At 38.0% G+C, this 24,981-nt stretch overlaps 1 protein-coding gene across 2 annotated transcripts in view; it reads right to left on the reverse strand.

Annotated features, from left to right (window-relative positions):
• SETD3 (SET domain containing 3, actin histidine methyltransferase) overlaps positions 1-24,981 on the reverse strand; it is a 53,862-nt gene that overhangs the window by 15,049 nt on the left and 13,832 nt on the right. For both annotated transcript variants that reach the window (XM_048950197.1, XM_048950196.1), the window contains exons 2-7: positions 22,870-22,979; positions 21,194-21,286; positions 17,888-18,036; positions 16,809-16,881; positions 16,029-16,285; positions 386-444 (exon numbers count right to left, since the gene is read on the reverse strand). In XM_048950197.1, the coding sequence (XP_048806154.1) occupies positions 386-444; positions 16,029-16,285; positions 16,809-16,881; positions 17,888-18,036; positions 21,194-21,286; positions 22,870-22,972 (734 nt within the window). In that variant the 5' untranslated portion in view covers positions 22,973-22,979. The remainder of the gene's footprint in view (positions 1-385; positions 445-16,028; positions 16,286-16,808; positions 16,882-17,887; positions 18,037-21,193; positions 21,287-22,869; positions 22,980-24,981) is intronic.

The following is a 24,981-nucleotide window of genomic DNA, read 5'->3' on the forward strand; positions in this document are numbered from 1 at the left end:
CAACTTAAGTTTTCCAGCTTTCCAGTTCAACATCCACTGTAAATATTTGCTACTACGCATTGGTAAAGCCTCTTACAAAATAAAATCTAAAAAAAAAAATCCACAAAAACAAAACAAACAGCAAAATGAACCGAATTATTTTCTTAAAAAATAACCAATTACCTTACTAATCTCAAACTGCATGTGCCAGTTGGCTAAATTTACTACTCATGACTATTCCTTTGAAACTATTAAAATATGCATATTTATTTTACTTTCCTCATTAAGTATATTCGTATCAAACCCTACGTTTAACATTTCAAGACTGTGCTTTCCCATCAATGAAGCATTACCAGGGCCCATCAGTTCACACACAGCAAAAAAGAATTAAAACAGACAGACCAACCTGTAGTCGTCATAAGTGAAAGAATCCTTTAAGGGCAGTTTGCTGGCATTAGGATGGGTCTGGGAAACACAAGTTTCAGAAAAAGGTGGAAAGAGAAAGAAAACAGAAATCAGTCAGCAGAATTTCATTATTTAGCTGCCTAACAGATCCTAACAAGAGCCAAATGAAGCAGGAGGCGTCCAGCCGCGCTACAGAGGGATCATCATGCTATTATGCTCTCATACATCACTGTCAACTTAATTTGTTGTGCCCAGCAGCCGCCATAAATCTGTTTCTTCATATTTCAGGACTGGAACCCACAGACATCATACAAAAATAATAATAATAAAAAAAAATTAAGGTGGACTGAGTATGCAAAGGTAAAACAAAACACAGCTCTGCAGGGAGGGAGAAAGAAATCAGACAATAAACACACATTAGGTTTCAGCAGCTCTCTCCATTTCCTCTTTCCTGCAATAGCAGTAAAGCACTTCACTTGTTCAAGGAGAAGAATACGTTTTTCATTTCTTCCCCTATACCTGTAGTAGGCGTTGGTTTTTTTTGTTTGGTTTTTTTGTTTGTTTGTTTGTTTTTTCAGTAAAAGCTGCACTTCAGAAATCAAACCGATTAAAATATTTACAAAGCCTTGGTGACAAACAGATGAGACCATATACCTACATCAACAGTCCACACATACCCTGCTTTAAAAGCAAAGTAACCCCACTCGAGAAAGCCAATTGTAGTCCTCGCTGACAAGCAAAATCTATAGATTTGTAAAAGGCTTTAAGTAGCCCTAATGCCTGCTACTTCCCTAATGAATTGACTTGTTTCAACTTGCAAACAATACAGGTAGTTTTCAGCCCACACTCACACACTTCAGAACTTCATCCCAGCTCGCAAGCGGAAAGCCGTAACAACATAAATTCTACTCTTCAGGTTCAATTAGGTCTCAGAGACAAATTGAAGCCAGTGATCAAACGTTATTTCAAAAGATACAGATGAATGCTGCCCAGCTCTGTCCCCGTGACGCTGTAAGGCAGCAGCTCCATGCAGCGCCTTACTCCTGATGCATTAGCATCACAAGTGCGCGGCAATTCATCATCGCTCTCCGTAATGTACTTGCTGGCACGGTGTGCAGGACAGTAGGGGATGAGGTAAAAGTGGCTCAAACCGTAAATCAATTAGAAAACAAAAGCTTGCGCTCAACGCGCAATTTTAGGCAAATTATATATTACAAAAGACTGCCAATTGGGTGCTCGGTCCCAGGTGCCCCTCGGTTAACCCTTCGGGCGAGTTAGCGCTAGACGCCACCGTCCTTCCCCTCGCCTTTTGGTTGCGTTTTAAAGCGCACTGCCGCCAAATTTCCATCACGCCGGTGAGCCGGGCACGGCACGGCACGGCACGGTACGGCACGGCTTTCCTTGCAGCGGCACTTGACGGAACTGTCGCCTCTCACCGAGCCGTGCAAACAAACCCAAGAGACACCCCGAGCAGCACGCTTCGGGAGACGCCTGGCCCGCGTTTGTTCTTACAAATTCCGTCTCCCACGTTATTCCTTCGCGACAATTTCACGTCAGTGTCTTATTGCTAGCATTAACGATCGGTTCTACAGCGACAGGACGCGATGCACTAAGCGGGGAAAGCCCGCAGGCAGGAGCCGGCCCGGCCGTGCCCCGCGCCGCACGGCGCCTCAGCGGAGGGCCGCCCCTGCCACCTGCCGGCCAAAAGCGGAACGGCGCCTCGTCCGGCCGGGCGCGGAGCGGGTCGGGGCAGATGAAGGACGACGAAAGCCCCCCTAGCAGCTGTCGTGACCGGCGTTCGGCAGGAAGGGTCCGAATGCAAGGAACCAACTTGAATTTTGGGATTCCACTACGTGCTCCGCAGACTTCCCCGTTCGTAACTCCCTCCAACTCTGCGCTGAGACAGCCCAGACATCACTCACATAAACACCAGCAAATTATAGTAAGGTATAATCAATAGCCTTCTAATAAAAGACACAAGGCAGAATACAAACCCTGGTGTACACGACTACCATATTTATAACATTTTGTGACACGAGAAACTAGCAGCTATTTAAAAGTTAAGATGCTCCAATGTCAGCACATTTATGTTAGCTTTCTGACCTGGGCTTCGCTGGTATGTAACTTGAAAACCCTACAGATTATAAGAATCTGAAGACACACAAAAAAGAACAATATTCTGATTTAAAAAATTGATTTAGTATGCAGCTTCTCTTTATGGTCCCTTGGTAAAAATGAAATCTCCCTAACAAACACTTAATAAAACCTGTCAATATATCTAGAAAGAAAAATGACACAAATGCATTAAGTATTAAATACCCTTGAAAAAAAGTCACATATTCCATGAATTTTTGATGCACTATCTTGACATTAATGTAAAACCTTGATATTTATAATTGACAGATATTTAATAAAGTATAGAAGATGTCTGCTGCACAGCATGCAAATTGCTCAGACTGATCAAAAAGATACAGACGTATTTAAACTAAACAAACACTTGATATGTAAAAAAACCCAATAAACCAGACCTAGCTTTTATCGGTTTATACACCTAGGTCTCTATAGATTAGCTATGAAGCATGACATATCCACCACATGAATCCTGATTTTAACTTCCCAAGTCTGTTATGAAGTAGTTTCATAAAGTTGGGAGGGGAAAAGCTTTAAATAAAAAATGGAAACATGAAATGTGAATATATTCATTTAGATGCAGGTCCTGACATTCTACTGAAAGAGTTATTATAAAGAACAAATACCATCTATTTAGTTACCCTCTCTGTGAAAATATTGTCAGAGCTGGCAATCAGGGTGATGACCACTGCAAAAACAAATAGCAGCATGTTGAATTTCATTTTCCTCCTGATGCTGCTATTCTTAAAGAAAAAAAATAAAAAATGTTTCTTCCCCTTCAGCGTTCCAAGCCTTCTTTGAGACATTTGGAGGATATCTCAAAATAACCAAAAATATTAAAAAGTAACAGTGATTGCTGCCAGATTGTCTGCAGCCACTGTGGAAAGAGACAGACTGTTATTCTAGTCACCTAAAACACTATCAGACTAGAAGCCAGTTACACAGTATGGCAACCGGATAAAGGGGGGAAAAAAATCCCCAACAACAAGAAAAAAGGCTTCTAAATATTTTTCTCTCTGGAAAGCAGTGATATCCAAGGGTTCACATCTCATGTTCAGTGTTGCACGAGAAAGCACAACTCCTGATGCCCCCAGAGGGGCCTTCACACTAATAATTTCCTCATCATGTTTTTGGACGGGCTTTAGAAGATTAATGATTCTCAAATCCCAACCTTGACGTTAGATGACTCCTCCACTTTTGAGGGGGCTTATTTTTATTTGGACAGGATGAAGGATTAGATGTAGAAAGGGTGGGTGCCTTTCCAGCTGAGAAGCCATCACAACCTCACTCCTGCTATCCAGCCTACACAAGCATTAACCTCCTGTACAAGAATGGGCAGACTATTAGAGACTACACCCCTTACCCCATTCAATCATGAAATGCCAAAGCTCATTTATCAGAGCTCCCAATCTCAACAAAGGCTATCAACAATCTCAACAACTGCCATTAAAAGAGCTTAATACCTGCTTCTTTACCAAGTGATGCTGTGTACAAGTCCTATTACTGTAACATGCAATAAAGCTTCTACATAAAATCAGAACTAGAGTTTACAAAGTGTTAAATTTGCATTTATATGTATGCTGCTACTTTTCGGGAAAAGAACCGATGTATGTGCAAAGACATGTTGGCCAGCATATTTCTTTGTACAATTAGCCCTTCCATTTCATGAAGAAGAAAAAGCTAACAGAATCACTGGATACAATCAAAGTGAATGGAGTTTTTTTTGTTCTCTTTTTTTGTTCTTTTTTTGGAAGACACCACCTCTAAGTTGAGATAAGCCACCCACCTGAGTAATCTACTACTCCACTCTAATACCTAACTAGAAAACAGTCCTTGTTTAAATCACTTTTCTGCATTTTAACTCAACACTGTACACATCCTTCAGGTAGTGACAGACCCATGAATAAGTTTCACGTGTTTATAGATACAGAGGTGGTTGAACTTCTGTGAAGGACATTTCAAGTACACACAAGTCCAAGGAAAAGTAACAGACAATCTCTGTATCAATATTACTAAATCAGATTTCAATATTCTCAAGAGCCTCTTGTGTACTGCTAAAGTAGAAACAGCTCCATTTCTATGTTGAGAAAGCATCATATGAAGTGCTGAGATTATACTGAGGATATCATTCCCCACCCCAGCAACCCTAAACTAAAACACTAAGAGTACTCGAAACCAAGTTAAAGCCAAAAACAGTTTAAACTTCCACCCTGTTAACTTTAATTCCTTTGAACAAAAAGCCCAAGGGTTTGTTCCTTTTGACCAAACAAATTTATTTCCTCCCCTTCTTTACAGATTCTTCCCTCTTTCCAGTGTACTCATCATTAGCATGGGGAGATTTTGTTATGAGCCTTGTTGGATGCTACTTGATGGTTTCGGGCCAATGTGTAGGTGTATGAAAACACAAACACACACCACACACACACTTTCAGGGCCAGAAGCAGGAAGATCTGTCAGCATTTGCTGGTTACTGTCCCTTTCCTAGTTCTGGAAATCCTTTGAAGCAGCAGCCTTGAAGAGAAACTCCTCTCTGTGGAGCAGCTGAGGCTTTAACTGCCCTAAAGCTAAGTAAAATAAAGAATTCAGAACGGAGGATCCTAGTGATCTACAGGGAAACAAGAATTCTTTTTTTCCATTGGACGTATGCTGCCTAACCTAACAAGGGAAAGCCAGTTCACCATACAGGATAGGAGAAAAAGCTGAAGATTATTTTACTTTGTAATAACATTTTATAACTACAGAGGCTTGCTTTGGAATTTTCAAACAGCCTGATTCATTAAGCATTAGGAATTAGATCTACAAATGTACTGATGACTGTTACATGATTTTTCTTATGGAAGAAAGACAATCCTACTCCACAAAATCCAATCCTAAAATTAAAGATGTATTGCAGGACTGAAACTTATTAAACTAAGTAACAGTGTTGCTTATTCTTTATGTCAGCAATTTTTATTTACTTTCTGCCAATATATACACAAGAAAGCACTGTTCCACACTATTATGGGATTCATGTAGTGGAAGCAGACTAGAATGACTCCTCCTGGTGCAATGGAATTTAACTGCACCATCTATTTTTTTTTGTACCTTCTACCTGAAAAAAAATTGTGCTTAGTTGATGAGAAAGCAGTGGCATAACAGACAGCTCAACCATGACATCAGTTGCTAACTTGAGTGTCTGAAGGACCAACAGCCCACCTCATATGCAAAATGGACACTACTGTTTGACAGAAGACACAGTAAACATTTTCAAACAACAGCAAACCAGTATCCTACTTACAAACCTGCAGCTACTTTATTAAATGGAGGCAAGACAGTGACTGACTTTTTAACATCCACTTCATGAAATACAGGATATTTCTTTATCTTTTCCCAAATAAGAAGCCAATTAGTTATGACACAAAATAGTGACCAAGTTTCCTCTACCTTTTCCTGTCCCCTCACAGAGCTAAATGAAGATCCCCAGGGGCTGAAGGAATGAAGAGGAGAGCAAACGGTGAGAATGGGCTCATTTCACAGTAAGACAGCCCCCAATCACCCCTCAGACACACTAAGCCTATACCTCATTTGGTAGATGGCCTCACAAAACACGTCTTGTGTTCATGCTGAGCTGGAGATTTATAGATTCCGACTGTAGTTCTTCATGCAGTTACAGTAAGACAGCTACAGACCTTTGTGAGCAAACTTTATTATGTCTGCATATGGGGACTTATTTACTCTTCAGACTCCGCCTGAAGTTGAAAGTTTACCTTGTTCATTTTATCTAGTGCAAGATAATGATGCTTCATGCTCAAATTCATCACAAACCTCCATTACTGATTCACTGAATCACTAACCACAAATAAGATGCTTTGATGGAAAGCCTGAAGTGAACTGCTTCAGGAAGTCAGGGAAATGCTTCCTGTTCACCACCAGTCCTCTTCTAACAAGCATTAACATTACACACTATGGACAATGCTCTGGTACCTTGTGAATCAGCTACTCAAGTTCACAGGTAAATCCTACCAGTTATCATTCTTGTGGAGCTCAGACCACGATAACTAAGCTACTGTACTGCACAAGGGACACTGCGTATTGGAGAGGCTAAGTCCTGGAGCCAGTTGTACTGGGACTATGGCACACATACAAAACTAAAAACTTATCACTTCCTCTTCAAGTTACATTCAAGTGATAGTACAAGAAAATAAACTTTGGTTTACTTAGCAACATATCAATCTCCTACTGTGTGGAGTATTAGCACTGAGTCTGACTGAAGAGGATAATCCACTTTGTAATTTAGTTAAATTACTAATTTTAACAAAGATAAGTCCCCTGTATAATTTTGTAGTGCTTAAAGAATACATCCTTTGAGTATTCCGTTCCAAGAAACCTCAGCTTGTTATCATATTTTAAATTTATGGAACATTTGTAACTGCTGTTATATCAGGAAAAATATTAAATCTGCACATTAAGTACAAACTTTATATGAGAAAGTATACTTGGAAGTGCATGATGATCTTTCGGTGTCTATTGAGGCACTCACATCCACAAAAGACACAGACAGCATCTCTAGGGATAAACTCAACTGCCCCAGAAAGTGCAACTTGGTTAAAAAATAGGAATAAAAGCAAATAATGGAAAAGCAAACAGGAAAACAAAAAAGGCTCTACATGCTATTGGCTGTAAAAACAGTTGCCTATCTGCATTCTCAACCAGAAGGGTGGTTGAGAACCCTGCCTTCAAAAAATAAAAAAAGCCTTTAAAGACCACAAGACTAACAAGGAAACGTATTATTCCTCCCAAATGTGGTTTAAACTGTGCAGAAACACATTTTGCTTAGTGCTAGCATATAAACTTTGAAGTACATCTCTGTTTCTCTGGAGGAAAGAGGGCATTTAGGCTAGTAAATGATATAGATCATAAATGAATGCAAACCATTCAGAATATAAAATATATTAAAACCTACTGATTTGATCTTAACCACTAATGTCCAAAGAAAGATGAGATCCACATCCAAACCAAAAGATATATTTTATCCTGTCTTGTCCCCATCCAATTTTAAAACATTCTGGCTGTTAAGAAATAACAGACACCACGTAGGATGCGCCTGCATTTTGATCCAGGCCAGCACGGTCCAACTGGCACCCATCGGCTGAATCTGGACCACGGGATGCCTCCATATGGCCTGCCACCTTTTCCTTGGAGGAGCTAGGGAACAGCTGTTTGAGGAGCAAATGCTGCCCAAACAGCTCAACACCTCCTCCTGTGTCCGGCTGGCTCAAAGCCCAAAGCTGTTGCCATGCTCCGGTGGGAGGCAAGGAGGCAACGGAGGAAGAAGGAAGGAGCCCTCCCACCCCTGAAAGGTCTTGAGCTCTTCATCTGGCCAAGACAAATTTAGACACACATAAGCCAGCAAAGCCTGCAGCTGCTTCTCTCATAGAGAGGGGAGGCCACAGGAATGGCCCAACAAAGCCCTAGGATGTGCTGTTATTGTCACCATAGCCAGGAGCAGGATATACTAGAAGTGACATAAATAAATAAATAAATAAATATACACATATATATATATATATATCAGGAAATTGGCCCAGGTTTGCAAAGTCTATACCACCTTACAGTAAATACACTGAATGGTATAGTACAATCAAACAATCAATCTTCAGTTTGCTGCCAGCAAAACAGACTAATACAATATTTTGGCCCTTACAGAGATGAAAAACACAGAAAAGCATAAATATATTCCAGCATTAACTGACTATTGATTTATTATTGATCTAGCAGAACAACTCAGCTGCTGAAATTTGGACAAAGCAAATATAAACAGCAACACTATCATACCTCTGTAACTGCCCACACAATTAAATTTTAAATCCTAAGGCTGACATTTATAGCAGATAAGTGAATAAATGGAAAAGATACAGAATTTACAACAGTGCCATTTTTTTTCAGTGACATTGACATTACTTCTGGAAAAAAAAGCTGTTTGACTGGCATGCCAATGAGTATAAATTAAATGAGAGACAAAACAGAGTTCTGAGGACCTGGCTGCTACATGATCAAAACTGTATTCTGTTTCCAGGTACATTTACATTTGGCAGTGTATTAAACTCTGTAGAAGTATTAAAATACTCTGTATCTATTATATCAATACAAAACAAAATAAAAAACAAACAAAAAACAAAAAACAACTTCCAAACATCTGCCTGAATAGAGCATTTTAAAAGTTAGTATGTTTGCCTGCATTTAACTCAAATGTTATTTAACACGTGAAAGTTAAATGGCTGTATCTTAAAGCTAAGTACAGAGAGAGACCAGACATTCTACTTGACAGCTACCTGGAAAATCATACACTTTATTAGAATAATACAGATTAGAAACAGTATGAAGAAATAAAGCAAGACTGGCTTTATCCAGTCAGCTTAACTCTGAAATTCTTGCTTACTGATTGACAATCATTCTTTATTCACTGATTTCTATGCTATCCTTACGCACGAGTAAGTTACAGAAAGGAGATCCTGTCACTGGCATTTCTTAACAAGTTAACTTCTACTGGCCAGAAAAACCTTCTGCCAGGATGCTCTGTACTCATGGAAGGCACCTCAGTTTACCGGCAAGAAGGAAAACTTGCTTCCTAACTAAGTTAACATTTCTTTTAAGTAAGACAGTTTAACAAGTTAAGAAGAATGCATACATAACTAAAACATGACTGAATTAATTCAATCCACAACTAGAACCCTTTGCCTCTACCAGGTTATAAAAAGGCAGCTATTTGCAAGCACCTGGACCTTGACGTTACTTCTAAATTTAGAGTCAGCTATTAAAATACATACCACTGCAAGTTCTTTACAATCAAACGCTAATTTTCTTTATGTTATTATATATTTTTTAAGGTTTTGCTACAAATTACTTAAAGAGCTGTGTTATGACTTAAGTGCAACAGGTTACGGTTTGAGCAGCAGGTATTTCCAGCATGCTTCCATTCACCCAAATGGCCAAATTAGCCAAATGAGAAATGGTTCTAGACCCAGAATGGTGGAGATGGGAAGGGACCTCTGGGTTCATCTGGTGCAACCTCCCTGTTTAAGCAGGGACACCCTGAGCAGGTTGCCCAGGACCATGTCCAGATATCATCTGACTTTCTCCAAGGTTGGAGAAAGTTCTGGAGGTTTCTCCAAGGTTGGAGTCTCTCTGGGTAACCTCAAAGAAGCAATGCTCAGTCATCCCTCACAGTAAAAAAGTGTTTCCTGATGTTCAGACCAAGCTTCCTGTGTGTCAAGTGGATCACCTCCCTCAGACTGCTGCCAACACTTCTCCTAATGCAGCTCAGGGCACCACTGGCCCACCAAAGCAAAGACAAATTACTGGCTCATATTCAACTTGGCCCCCAGCACATTCACAGATCGCCTATAAAGTTCCTGTCACCCTATTTCTCCAGTCTGTTAAATTCCTTCTGAATGGTAGTGCAACCCCCTGGTGTTTCAGTCGCCTCCCCCAATTTGTGTCACCAACAGATTTGCTGAGGGCACTCTGTGCCCCATCACCTGGCTGTTGGCCAGTCATCAGTGACATTCCCCTGGACTCAAGTCTAGAGCTGGTTCTGTTCAAGATTTTTATCAATGAGCTTAAAGCAGTTGAACACATCCTTAGTGCATTTGCTGATGACGCTAAACAAGGAGGTGTTGCTGAGTCCCTGGAGGGATCAGAGACCTCACAGAGGAATTTAGATAGCCTGGAACATTGGGCAATTATCAAAATGAAATTCAACACAGGTGCTGGGTTCTGCACCTGGAACAGAGTAATGGTGAACACATGTGAAAAGAGAGCTCAGGAAGAGAGGGACCTGGGGGTGCTGGTTACAGCAGTCTCAGCATGAGATAGCAGCACACCCTGGCAGCAAAGGATGAAAGCTGCATTTTAGAATTCATTAAATGCAGCACAACCAGCTGCTCAAAAAGAGGTAATTCCCTACATATTTACTGCTGGTACAGCCTCACTTTGAATAGTGTGTGCAGTCCCACAAAATAAAAAGGATGTTTAAGATACTCAAATGCATGCAGAGGAGGGCAACAAAGCTGATAAAAGGGCCATGTCCAAGAAGGAGAGACTGACAACAAACTTTGTTTTGGGTTGAAGAAGGAGGCTGAGATGCTCACTGTTCCTTTTCCTCATAAGGGGAAGCAGAGAAGGAGATTGCAGACTCACCTCCCTAGTCACTGATGATAAGACGTGGTAACAGCACAAATCTGCATCAGGGGAGGTTCAGACTGGATATTAGGGAAAACGTAACTGTGAGCGTGGTCAAACACTGAAAGAGGTTGTTGATGCTCCATGACTGTGCTCAAGAGGCATGTAGATAACACTCTTAATAACATGCTTTAACTTCTGGTTAGTCCCAAAGCAGTGAGGCAGTTAGACATGATCTTCGTAGGTCCCTTCCAACTGAACTGTTTTTTTTCCTGTCATTTATTAATGATGTTGCACAGCACTGAAACAGTACTGACCCCTGGGGTACACTGGCCTTCAAGCGGACTTTGTTGGACTCATTACAACCACACAGGGGGCTCAGCCAGTTCTCACTCCACCACCCAGTCTTCCCATCCAGCCCATACTCCAACATGTTCTTTTTCCATGAAGGTCTAGTAGGAGACAGCATCAAAACCCTTAATGAACTCCATACAGACAATATCCACTACCCCCCCATTGTTTAGCAAGCCAGCCATTTCAGCATGGAAGGTTATTGGGTTAGTCAAATCTTATTTTCCATTTATGAATTTATGCTATTTGCCTCAAAATTATTTCCAGGATTAGGTCTTCCACTATGGTTTGTATTTCCTCCTTCCTGCCCCTTCTGGAATATAGAAATGGTACTTCCCTTTCATCAATGACTTGGATACAAGACTTGAAGATGCATTAAGTTTGCAGCCAACACTAAACTGGGAGGAGCTGGTAATTCCTTTGAGGCTTTGTAGAGAAACCTTGCCAAATTAGAGGGCTGGGCAATCACTAACCACGTGGAGTTCAACAGGAACAACATTTGCAGTGTCCAAAATGATTAAATAGTATTGCGGTACTTCCATCTGCTCTAGGAGCACTCCATGTCTTGTTCTGATTCACAAAAGTTTCTCTTTAGTAGACTACAGTCATCCAGGTGCAGCTGTGAGAAAAAGTAAAACGGGAAAACCACTGCATACTATTTTTTTTTAAAGGCTCAAAGCATTTATTTTCTTAACAAATATAATCTTTCTGTGGATGTCAGTAAACTATATGGCTCCCTCTTGTGCTTATTATACCACATTTCAACCTACAATATATATATTTTTAAAATATGAAGCCATAAATATTTGGACTCTATTCACCCTTCACTATGCATGCAGTGCCCATAAATGTTAATGAAAGTCACACATGTACCTTCCCAGGGAAAAGAGAACCCTGCAGTTTACTAAACTCCACTTTGGAATAAGCTACAAAAACTTAAAACTATGAATCTGCTACGATGAAAGTACTCCTTTGACCATTTGCTGTATTCTGATAGCAACGCAGAGGCTAAATACACCTTTAAGGCACATCTGCAAAAACTTTCAACTATTTTTTAGTTATCAAATTACATACATTTAGAAAGGTGTCAGTGTGGTTTATAGACCCTGGCTAACATGCTCAAAGGTTTATTTTTGTCTACTCAACATCACACCTGTTTCTGCTTATCAAACCAGACCACAGTTTGGCTTGCAACAGCTGTGAAATGCATAAATCTGCCCATTCTTCATGTGTATCTGGACTAATCACTTTGAGAAAGAGTTAGAACTACAGTGCTCTGAGAAATCCAGCACTGCTGACAAGGTAGTGAAATAAAACAGACCAGCACTTGTCAAGTTGTTTAAACCTGCACATGTATCAGACACAGAATTATTTTAATAACAGTCTAGCAATCCTATATGGAAAGACAATGAAGCACTTAAATGGTTTAACCCTTTTCTTCCCCTAGTCATTAGAGACATTTTGCAGACTAAAGATTCTGCAGAGCACTTTAAATATTCTGAGTTCACAAATTAATCCCTTTTTCAGTGTTTCCAGATATTAAAAAAAAAAACCCTCTTATTTCAATATTCTACTTGCTTTATTTCCTTTGGTAAAACAAATCATCAAGAAAGCAAATATAAGATTTCTGTAATGCAAAATGGATATTTAAAATGTTTTAAAAAACACTAAGACTGCACGCCTGAAGGAGAATCAAAATCCTGGTCACAAGCACCAGCTTTCCTTAAAATGCTTATTCGAATGTGGCAATATTGAATGAAATGGTACACAAAAGTCTCACGTTCACTTTCATAAAGCTTGTGGAGTGCCCTGCCCTTCATAAGAAAACAGTTCTGCTTTGCCTTCTTTTCATTATCATGATGAATCTTTTACACCACTTCTTCCCTTTTTCCATATGTTCTTGAATTTCCAAACAGCACGTTACCCTTCATGCTGATATTTTTTAGTCACAATTGTTTATGAAATAAGAGTGCATGCAAGATGATACAAAAATTCATTCTGTTTTTCATGAATAATGAAAGTGATGCATTGTTTTAGGGGGAAAAAAAGGAGGCCTCTTGTGCACTGTTTTCTTCACTATTTCAAACATTGTAAGCTTTTATTTTTGAGAGCAGAAACAGTGATGAAGTAGTATTAAAACTTTCCCATGACTTTTCATCAAAAGCACTGATCAGTACTTAGTACATTCACTTGGCAGTCCTGGATAGACCTATCCATCTTTCCAATGTGACTGAATTTTTACTGAATACTAGTAAGGTATTCATTGTAAGTAAAGTATTCATTGAAAATGTGGTTTCCTAGCACGGCACCAAATAATCAGAACATACCTAATGTTTACCCAGTAAACATTACTACTCAGTTTCTAAAGAACAAGTAAATAAAGCACATGATTCCTTTTTGATCCGTGTTCATGCTCATGTTAAGTTTAAAATAGTAGGTATATTATGCAAAAAGTATTTGTCAGGAGGCTAAGAAATATTTGGTATAGATTTTTTTTTTTTAAAATCACAAATGACCAGAACCTGTATGTTTAATATTTCATGTGAAAGACAATGGTACCATACTATTTTTTTTTGTTTGGTATATATGAATAGAAAGTCTAAAGAGAAGAACATAATGTATTTAAAAACTATTTCCACAAAGGTATCCATTACAGCAGACAAAGCTAAACTATATTGGTTTCAAAAGTATCAGAATGGAACAGTTTCAGTTGGAAGAGACCCTACGAGGATTAAGATCAACTGTCAAACTATCTTGGGGCTGACCCAAATTTAAAACATATCATTAAGAACACATTATCCAAATGCCTCAAACATAGACAGGCAGAGAGCATTAATCATCTCTCTAGGAAGCATATTCCAGTGTCTGTCTAACCTCCTGGTAAGTTTCCCCTGATGCTGAATCTGAACCTTACTGCTTTCAGCCATTCCAGTGTGTCCTGTCAACCAATACAAAGGAGAAGAGATCACTTCCTTCTGCCCTTCTTCTCCTCAGGAAGTTAGAGAAAGCAATGAGGTCCCTTTTTCTCTACTTAACCGACCCAGCATCTTCAGCTGCTCATCACAGGACGTCTTCCAGCTCCTTAACCAGGTTTGTTGCCATCAGTATCAGCTTTGATGCGGTCAAGTATCCTAACACCCTTTTTGAGTTGTGGAGCACAGAACTGCATGCAATATTCGAGAAGAAGCTGCATCAATGCTAAATACAGTAGGAGAACCACTTTTGACCAGCTCGTTATGCCATGTTTAATGCAATACAATTTTCACTCTTGACTGTCAAGCCACGAGGGCACACTGCTGAGTAAGTGTGAGGTACCATACCAGTTTCGATGTAATTGATAATACAGAAAGTGCAAGAGTACAGAGTATTAAAAGCTTGTTACCACAGAAAATCATCATCAGGTTTCCAAAGACAGACTGCCCCTGAAGTCATCCTACTTACGTTATTTTCTTTGCTTAAACTGTAGCTCCTCTTACCGTAACAATCAACAGTATGGCTCTTGATACCAAATATGAATTATTTAGTGAGACACTGCTTTGATGACATTAGCTTAAATGTTATACAAATTACCTTTGATTAGCTTTAAGAAATAATAAGAGAAATAGAATAAATTTGCCATCCTTAAACAGATGGGCAAAAAACATTTTGTCAAACATTCAAGCTCTTTTCCCACATATGTGGCATGCAATTACGTCACTGTGTTCTATAAACATTCTTCAGTTGTTTCTATCACCTTAGTATCAGATTGATGAACTCATCAATCACTTCAATCACTGAGAAGATGTTCAGAAGGACTGGACACATGGCAGACCCAATCCGAAGTGTAACTCTAGATCTCATTTCTCTGCAGAAGTGCATATTTTTTCCTTACTGTTGTGATCATATAACTTCTCACACTGACTAATGCTGCTGTAATAGTGTTAGGAAGTTGGTAGAACTAACCACAGATTAGCTATCTGATTAAGTATTGCAAGACCATGAAGAGCAGTTAGAAGAATTCAGTAATGTTACTCTGATAATGTTACAGAAGAACATAATTGTTCTGTGTTTTCTGACCTCTCCTATTGTCAAAAAACCATCTCTCTAGATTGCACATCTGTGGAAATTCAGTTCATCATTATTTATGCTTTTTACACAGACACAAGAAGCTTTGGATGGTTGGACACTGAATCTGAATCTGACCCTGACAACAACACATCACTATTCACCTACAACATTACATCAAGACAGCCAGAGTAACAGTTCTATCTTAAAAGCTCAATTTAAATCATTACTTAAACAGTTCAACAATCTCACAGGCTCTCCATACTCAAATCGTTACCAGATGTGTTTATGTATTTAAAACCAATCAAAATTATTATGTTAAATAGAAGGGAAAACTACAGGTAAACCACAGCCATTGGAAAGGCTACGTATGCAATATTCTCTTTTATCAATTAAAAATTGTTCCTGCTTTGATTACTGTAAACTACATTTTTCAATGAATCAAATGAACAAGTCGTATGAGAATTCTGAAGGTCACTGAGCCCAGCTACTCACAGGGAAGCTTCCAGAATCTGGCTACCAGAAGGAAAGATTGAAAGCAATAATTGGACCGCCCTTATCTTCTCAAATTGAACAAATTTAGTTCCCTGTGTCTCTCCTTGCACAGAAAAAGGGCTAAAACAAGTGAGGTCTTAGCCCTGCTCTGCACTCACTTCAGTTTGTCAATGCTCTTGTGCTGATGGGCCCAAGAATGTACAGTATTCCAGGAGAAATCTCAACAATGTCAAACAAAGGGTAGTAATCACTTCTCTCAATCAGCTAAATACATTCTTATATATTCATAAAACTACTGAACTGTGAATTTTTAAACAGCAGTTCAAAAAAAACAGCATGAATTTGCTTCAATAATTCAAACCTTCTAAGAACAACACACTTTCTCTATTATTAAGCATCACTGTTTTCACACCTTTTTCAATCATGAGATGAACTATACTATTTACTATATTTAAGATGCTTACCTGAATAACTTTGTAGAAATAAGCATATTGTCGGGCTGTGTTTTTATATTGGCTAAAAACATCATGTATGGCCTGAGTTGACCGAAGATACTGCACTTCATCTTCTTCAAAGTAGAGAGGAGTATCGTATTCATTGGGGAGAGTCTGGATGTAGGGCAGCCAGAAAGAGTTGGGGTTGGCTCGCTCACAAAGAAGATGGAATGCCAATGTTATATTGCCCATGGCTTGAAGAATTCGATCTTGAGAATACAAGGAACCTGAATTAATCAGAAAGTGAAGCACTAAATTAACAAGCCATGGAAAATATCGTCTTACACTCACTTTAAGTTAAGATTCTGAAATAACATGTAAGAATTCTCAACCAAGAAGAGTTTTTCAGCTTTCTAAAATATGTGGCCACCTGCATTGTATTTTGCAACAAGTTATTTGAGTAAACACCTCATACAATCACATGGTGGAAGACATGAAGCTAGAAAAATATTTAGTGTCTGAGAACATTTCAACTGGCAGTACTGTAGAAATTGCATGATACACTATACACAGAACACTGTACTAGCTACATAATGTGTTCAAAGTAATACACATGCTTCTGGAATATATCAAATATGCCCAGTGCTCTCAGCCAGAAACAGAAGTTTTTTCCACTATGTTCAAGCTTCTGGATATGCCAACCCTGATGGTGAAGGTAATCAAGTCCTGTGGTATAGCAGATCAGCTAAATAAGAGACTTAAATTTAATGATCTCATACTTCTTACTTAAGAACTTCCTTAACATCTTACCTAATACTGAGTTTTTAGCTGACTCAACTGTCATCAACAGTTTTCTAGGTACCCACAGAAATAACTCTTCAGCCTATGGAAAGAAAAAACAAGTAGAGGGTCAGACAGCATTTATATGACATGTCAAGTGTTAGGTATGCATCATTAAATTCCAGTTTTTTTCTTTTTTAATAAAAATTATTTTGCAAAATCCTTCCTTCTCTTCCACTGAAAATTAAACATTGCAATAACTGAAGTGTCCAGATCTGCACTACACAAAACACAGATATGTATATTACAAAATAAAGCGCTTTGCTTTCTAGATGCCAACCTGTAGACTGTCCACAACAACCTCAAAATGTACAACATCCGTTATATTGCTATAAACTGTGTGATCAAATATTTTTTCTCAGAAATCTTTTCCATTGCCTCTGACTTTAGGAGAAATGTTTTGAGATTTTAATCCTTATCAATCAGTGGTACTAGTCTTGAGTACGTGCCACTAAAGCCCTAGAGTGAACATAATATACTTCTTTTTCAACATTCTTTCTACAGCAGCTGATTGTCTCTTCCCATCCTCCATTTTACAGATGGGAAACAGCTGTAAAAAAAACAGCTTAAGCATTTACCTTTCACAGTTAGCTAACTGTGTGCATCTATTTTCCTTACCTGACGATTGAAAGATTCAACATAAGGGTTTTGTTTTGTATTTTTTTCCCTTCCAAAGTCACTAGAAAGTAAGTATCACAGTACCTCTGTGAGGCAAAAAGACCAGTGCTTAAAAGTAATGTGAAAGAAGGTACTAGAGCAGTTAGAAAGTACGTGAGCAGGCTACATTAATAAGGTAACAGCACTCTTGCAATCAGGCAAACATTATGGGCAAACAAGGATAAAGACCAGTAAGTTCACAGTACTACTCAACAGTTAAAGTAATATTCAATTTTATTAACTATTTTACTTCTCAAGTACACACAGTTTAGCTTTTCAGAACAGCAGTTTCACCAACAGTCAAAATACGGAAGAAAAGATGAATGTTTCAGAGCTCAGCAGCTATGTTTCAAATATAATTTGCTGATCAAGTGAAGTGTTCACATGCTCACCTTTATCTCTCTTGTTGCTTTCAAACCAAACCCCTCCTCTTCAAAGTTAGCTATTTCAAAACCCTCTGTGGATGCTCCATTTTCAGTTGCCCATTTTATCAATTCAGGGAAATAGTCATCTCGTTTTCCATCAAAGACAACAGACAAACCTACACACAAAATTTATTTAAAAAGCAGAAATAAGAGGACATAGAAAGATAAAGAAGTACAATGTAAGGGTTCTCAGCTATTCCACAGCAGTTCTACTTGGAAGAAGCTGAGTCCAAACTGTTCTCTGCTAAGCATTACTTGATAGTAGACAAAAGGCTGCAAAATTGGCTTACTCAACACTTTAAAAATACAGCCATTTGAACAAAGCTGAGCTAAAATATGAAACTTCCCTCCTCTTCTCCTTTTAAATAAGGGAGAAAACATTTCCCAGCTTAATACTGATGATAAACATAATCACCACAACATATTAATACAATCTTGAGGAGGAGCATGTTGAAATTTCATTATTTGAGCACCGGAAATGAAGATAAGCAGATATCAAGCTCCTTCTCTCACATCCAAAGCGCTTGGCTTTTTCATATAGCACATGGATATGCTAAAATAACTAAGAACTGATCAACACCTGATATACCACAGTCCTTCCAAACTGCAGACACTGATCCCTGATCCACAGATCCACTGATCCAGAAGGCACTTGGTCCACCAGTGAAATCTCAAGTCTCACTCAATTCTTCAGCTTTCCCTCTAACCTTCATCTGATTCAAACCTATGCATTTCGGTTCCCCGTTGGATCCTTCCACACCTCTTTGTCTAAGTTCTTTTCAGTCCCAATTCTAGAATAAGATCAAATTAAAATTGCTCAAAACCCCCTGCAATGCTCAGGCCATTTTATGAGTGACAATATGCCATCGGCAAATTGCTCACGTTCAAAGATATTTTGGTTAAGCACAGTAGTTAAATAAATCTTAATGAGAGAAGAGTTTTAGGAAAGTAGAAATCACGTATTTGAGTTTTATCCTTGAAATCATGCATTTAAAATTCCAGAAACAATCAAATCTGTGGTTATCATTGACAATGTGGTATAAAAGAGGTATACTGATAAGTATTTGCTTTGAAAGTAATGAGAATGTGGTGCACAATATTTTGCTTGTTTTTAGCCAAGCTAGCATCTTTCCTTTATTTCATACTCATTTCATTAAGTTATTTTCTGTGGAATATATTTAGGGATAAGGCTAGCCAAGGCATACCTAGTATGGCTAGCTGCATAACTTCTGCAGATCTTCAGTATTTAAAATTCAGTCACTATTACAGAACTATGTAATTCTAAACAAAATACAGCTGTACTGATAAAAGAACTGACAAATCAGCTCTAAAATTCCCTTTTTGGCTCATGAAGCAAAAAAAGTTAGAAAACAAAAATACTCAGTTTTCATTTAAGTTAGAAAACAAAAATACTCAGTTTTCATGTGAAGAGTTTTAGTTTTGCGTTCTGCAACCCACCGCCCTATTTGAGAAAAGCACAAAGTACTGTACATCTTAAAATTCCCAGCCTCAATTCACAATCCCATTGCTAATCATTTAAAGCTCATACTAATTGACATGAGGAAGTATTACTTTTCAGAAAGGGTGGTCAGGCACTGGAATGGACTGCCCAGGGAGGTGGTGGAATCACCGAGCCTGGGGGTGTTCAAGGAAAGACTGGATGTTGCGTTGAGGGACATGGTTTAGTAGGAGCTATTGGGAATAGGAGAACGGTTGGACTGGGTGATCTTTTAGGTCTTTTCCAACCTTAGTGATTCTATGATTCTATGATTCTATGATTCTAATCTTAAAAACTATGTCGTATAAGTTATGTTCAATTCAAAAAATAGTTTTGAAAGACACCATACTATTCATACTCACTGTGTATGTGAAAATGTACATTAGAAGGCATTTGTATGGCAATCGTGTTGTGGCTGTGCATCTTTCAAGGAAAAAAAAAAATGTATCCTATTAACAAATTCTACTGCTGCCAGCAGATTTTTGCCATAAATAGTTCTGTCTTTTTGGTGCAGGAGATATAGCAGAAAGCTCCACGCCAACACTAACTGCTCTTGTTAACCTGAACTATGTTCTACCACAACACGTGGATTACATTGCAGAAACCAGGACACATACCACAACTTTATAGAAGTTACTGGATAGTAAAAGAATGAATCGAGTTCAATACACAGTTACAGGAGGCAGTAATTCAAACAGTATCATTTATTCTTTGATATGTCCTCTGCTAATAACTACACTTCAGAGGTTTAAAAGATCTTTTATGAACCGAGAGTTTTATACATTAGTCAACATATATTTCAAAAGGAGCTAAAAGAACACTTAAAGCTCCTGAACAGTCTGCTACTTGACAGATACAATGAAACACTCAAACTTCATGCAGTCTGGCTCTTTCCCCACCCCTCCTCTTCGCTACATAAATATGAGGGAAGAAAACCATAAAGACATTTTCTGGTATTTCCAGTCTGAACCTCAAGTAAAAAAAGATAATTCTTAGACATTAAAACAACTCTCTGAAGAGTTTGCTTTTATTAAAGACTAAGTGGAAAATAGTTTTTAGAACTTACTTACAACTAAAAAGAAAGCTTATTCAACAGCTATTGCAGAACATAGTGAAAGCAAACTGATCTAATCTGAACAATACACATACATTAAACTTAGGAAAATCATCAATAATAGTTCAGATAAACCGTAATATCATAAGTACATACTTAATTTTATGGTTGGTATATAGCAGATAGATGTTTATTTTGTATATTTATATGCTTCCATTTTGTCTAAATTTGATGTCATTATTTTAAATGCAGAAATCATTTTCATGACCAGTAAAGCGTTCAGATTAAAATATTCATAAAGTTTAATTTCAAATGTTCCAATTTATAGAGGCAAAGAAGGCAGACAAGACAATCGGAAATCAAAAAGGCCTATTATTCTCCAATGGCATTTTACTTTAGTCCTTCAGATTGTCATCTCACCACAATCTCAAGCTGTCTCTTCTAATTATGGGAAAAAATCATTTGTCTGTGGTACTCATTCATAAACACAAATATTAAAATTGCTAATGCCAGTGATTATGCTCATCAGAGCATTTAAGACACTAAAACGTACAAAGAAGCTGCATATCAAGAGGACTAGTATTTTTGTCCCAACATAGTAGAATGGCACAATATTTACATAACCACAACAAAATCTCTCTTTTAGCTGTCAACAGAAACAAGTCATAGGGCAAATTAGTACTGTATGAGCCAACCAGCTCTCACAGTCTTCCACACTCACCTTTTTGTTTTTTGCGAATTTTCTCAACAAGTGAACGAATCTGTACATATTCTTCCCATTCCTTACCAGGACCTGGGGTAGGACTGCTGCATTCTGGGGAAAAAAAAATGCCAAACAAAAATATTTAATATATACATTTTAACATCAACAGATAGAAGGTCACAGTTTCACAGTATCTTTACCTGAAGTCTAGTACTTCAGTCCCATGAATGTGTTTGCATGGTAAACACCATCTCTGCTGTTAAAAACATCCTGGTTTTTTGACATGTAATGGCTAGAGACTTTTGAAATTTTCATAGTATAACTCACCCAAGTTATTTTACTTCCATCTGTTTGTCAGATAGAAGAAACACTAGATGTTTAAAAAAAGCTTAGAGGAAGAAAGACATTTAGAACCATAACTTTTGTTTTCAATAAGCATCACAATTTACATTAGCCTACTTGCCATTATTCTTACTGTAACGAAAGCAGATAACAATATCACAGAGTTTAACTTCAATAAATGAAGAATTTGCTAGTCCATCTGTTTCATCTACCTAGTTAATGTAATGCTCAAAGATGCATACATACTGGAAGGATAAGCAAAGAAAGACTTAGCCAAGCTTCAGTGTTAGATTAAATCCAATGTTTCTGACAGTGTTCTAAATGCCAGCATGTGGATCTGAGCTACACAAATCCAAGTGGGCAGCTGAAGATTACTTTGTTCAACTGATTTGCAAATCTCTCTGTTGAACAAAATATGGAAGCTTGACAAAAAGAACAGCTGATACTTGGCTTTGCTTAGAAAATTAGATCTATATTTTATTTTTGGTAGCAAAGCACAGGCCAACTGTAGCATAAGCACAAAACTGCTCTGCCAACTCCTTGTCTCCTCTTTATGAGCAATGCTAAGAGAAAATTGATTTTTCAAAGGCAACATTTAGATGTGTCCACGGTATAAAAATGCAGATGTTTTCAACCACGGTGTAGCTTCACTACAGCTGCCAATGACAGTAACAAGTGTGAACAGTATTTTAGCATCATCATATGAATCTGTGTTCCATTTTTCACGTTTTGTAGAAATAATGGATACACTCCAATTTCCTCAACAAGTGAAACCACCTTTAGTCTACACACCAGACCTGAGCTCTGCAGAAAATTTCTAAGCAGTGATAAAAATAAGTGGTTTTACTTTAGACAACAGTAGCAGTGCAGTTGAGTTGTAGTGCTGCTTTCCATTGTTAATTTTTCCACTCTGGTGTCAATTCAAAGTGTTGTTCAAAAGCTTAACAGAAATGGTATAATTCTTGAGGTTTACAAGAAAAATGCTTTTGACAAAGCTGCAATGTTAAGTAATTTACAGCAGTTTTTTGTATAACTGATCTCACCAAGTGTTTAGGCTTGAGTGGAGACAGTCAAAAGCTACCCAAATATGTTGTGTTGCACAAACACACATAATAAACCCACAACAGTAAAATATATATACTATATGTACTGTAATGTACAGCAATGATATGTACATATCTGTTACCATTATATGTAGTGCTATGAAATACACGTTGCTGTATTTGAAATTGGTTGCAAGGTTGGCTGCTTAGAGAACATGAAGTAACTGTTTTGAACAAGAGAATGATTGAACATTTTTGATCATTTTGCACATCACCCCTTTTCCTTGAGGGGCAATAAATGAAACTTACTTTGCAACAACTCACTAGTCAGATTCAACAGTTCCTTCGGAGACACTGTCGCTGCAGCTCCTGTACCTGACTTCTGTGTTTTCACTCTGCTTTTCTTCCCCATCTTCCAACTAAAACAGATTAATGAGCACACCATCACCAACTACTAAGAAATCAAACACAGTATTGACGAACAGACAGGAAGACAAACAAAATTCTTTCCTCTGCTGATACTAAACACAAGAGTGAGACAGACTGTCCCCGAGGACATGGAGACTATGAAGTCTGGGGGCACAACAAGGCTTCTTTTATCTCCCTAGCAGATAGAGATTAGAGGCTCAAACAACCCAAGTTCACTGTTTCATTTTATCAGCTCTCCCTTGAGTTGCATAATTTAATTTCCCAGCATCTCTTCTACCATGACAAGCCCTCATGTGCAGACTGGTAAGGAAAGACCCCACAGATTCACATCCTTTATAGTTTTTAAAGGAACAACCACAAGCAGTTTATTACGCACAATACAAAATCGGGTTACTTCCTCAGGTCATAGAAAGGCAGAAGATAATGATCCTAATGATATCCATGTGAATTTATACAGAGTATGTAAGCTACAGCTTCTCAAATATGATATAAAGAAAAATATTAAATGATGGTATTTACGTTACTATTATAAGTGAATGTTGTTTTAAAGACTAGAAAATGATCTTTAGCTGAAGATGCTCTTGTACAGTATAAGAAAATCAATGCTGAAAAATTTACAACACATAACCAATTACATATGAAAAAAACAGCTTAGCTAAGCAATGATACCTGCCATTTTTAAGCAGTAGATGAGTATCCTGATAACACGAGAACTAAATGATAAGTGTGTAGTTTCTCTGTGAAGCTACTTTTTACATTTAAATTCACATCTACAGATTGTGAAACAGATTTTAAAGTTTAATTCCAATTCTGTAGAAGATTCTGGAATTTTGTATAATCCTAGAATGACCTGGGTTGAAAAGGACCACAATGATCATCTGGTTTCAACCCCCCTGCTATGTGCAGGGTCACCAACACCAGACCAGGCTGCCCAGAGGCAGTTTTAAAAGTATTTTTTAATTTGAAATACAATTTCAGAAATTAAGATTTTTTTTTCTTATATTAAAACCACGCCTCAGAAAAAAAAAAAAAAAAAGGAAGTATAAACTGGTTTCTCATAACAGCAATGAAAAGACATGCTGTTTGCCAATACATGTATGACTGCAGGGAAAGCACTAAAAAACATAGCTGCATAACTTGCAGAGAAAAAAGCCTTCAGGACTGAGATGCACTGCAAACTTCATAAATATCAGAGGCAGTAGCACAACATTTCAATTAAGGGGTTTTTGTTTGTTTTTTTTTTCCCCCAAGTTCACTTTTCTTGTTGTCTTCTGGTTAATACTTTTTAAGTGCAATGCCATGTTCCCTTTCAAATGCACACTGCTTAAAATTCCTGAAATCATTCTGCAAGGAGAGTAAGCTGACAGCAATGATGAATAAGCTTGGTAATACACAACACAGCCACATTTCCAAATATAGTGTATCAGCTGGCTTGGAAAGAAGGATCATGCCAAAACACTGGCAGTGATGGGTGTAAATGATCTTTTTCCCCCTTTAATACTGCTGTCAAAAATGATCCATCTCCCTCCCCTAATACTGCTGTCAAAGAGCAGTCGTGTTGTGTAGGACTTTGAACTTTTTTCCATATCTCACACAAACAGTATTTTGATGAGCTGTAAAATATTCTCCCTTTGACTTACAGCTTTAGAGTGTGCTCACCTAACAGCTTTAGTGGGTAACCATGAGAAGTCTGTATGAAAATCCCAAAATAAGTTTGTCTTTTTTTTTTTTTTTTCAAATACAGAGATAAAAATACTACTTAGCTTTCTGAAAGGAAATGTTAATACTTATGATATGTGAGAACTTGACCACTTCACAGGGCCACGTTTCCATATGGAAGCAATGCAAAGCATGGATGACAGGAATACAGATCTTAGCAAACAGTACTTCAAGGGGGAAAAATAGGCAGAAAAAAACCACTAGAATTATTCCATTCTAACTATTAACAAAAAAAATCTTAACTTTTCCCATTCACAAGACCACCAAAAAGTT

This window comes from Lagopus muta, chromosome 6 (genome assembly GCF_023343835.1).
Source record: "Lagopus muta isolate bLagMut1 chromosome 6, bLagMut1 primary, whole genome shotgun sequence".
NCBI lineage: Eukaryota > Metazoa > Chordata > Aves > Galliformes > Phasianidae > Lagopus > Lagopus muta.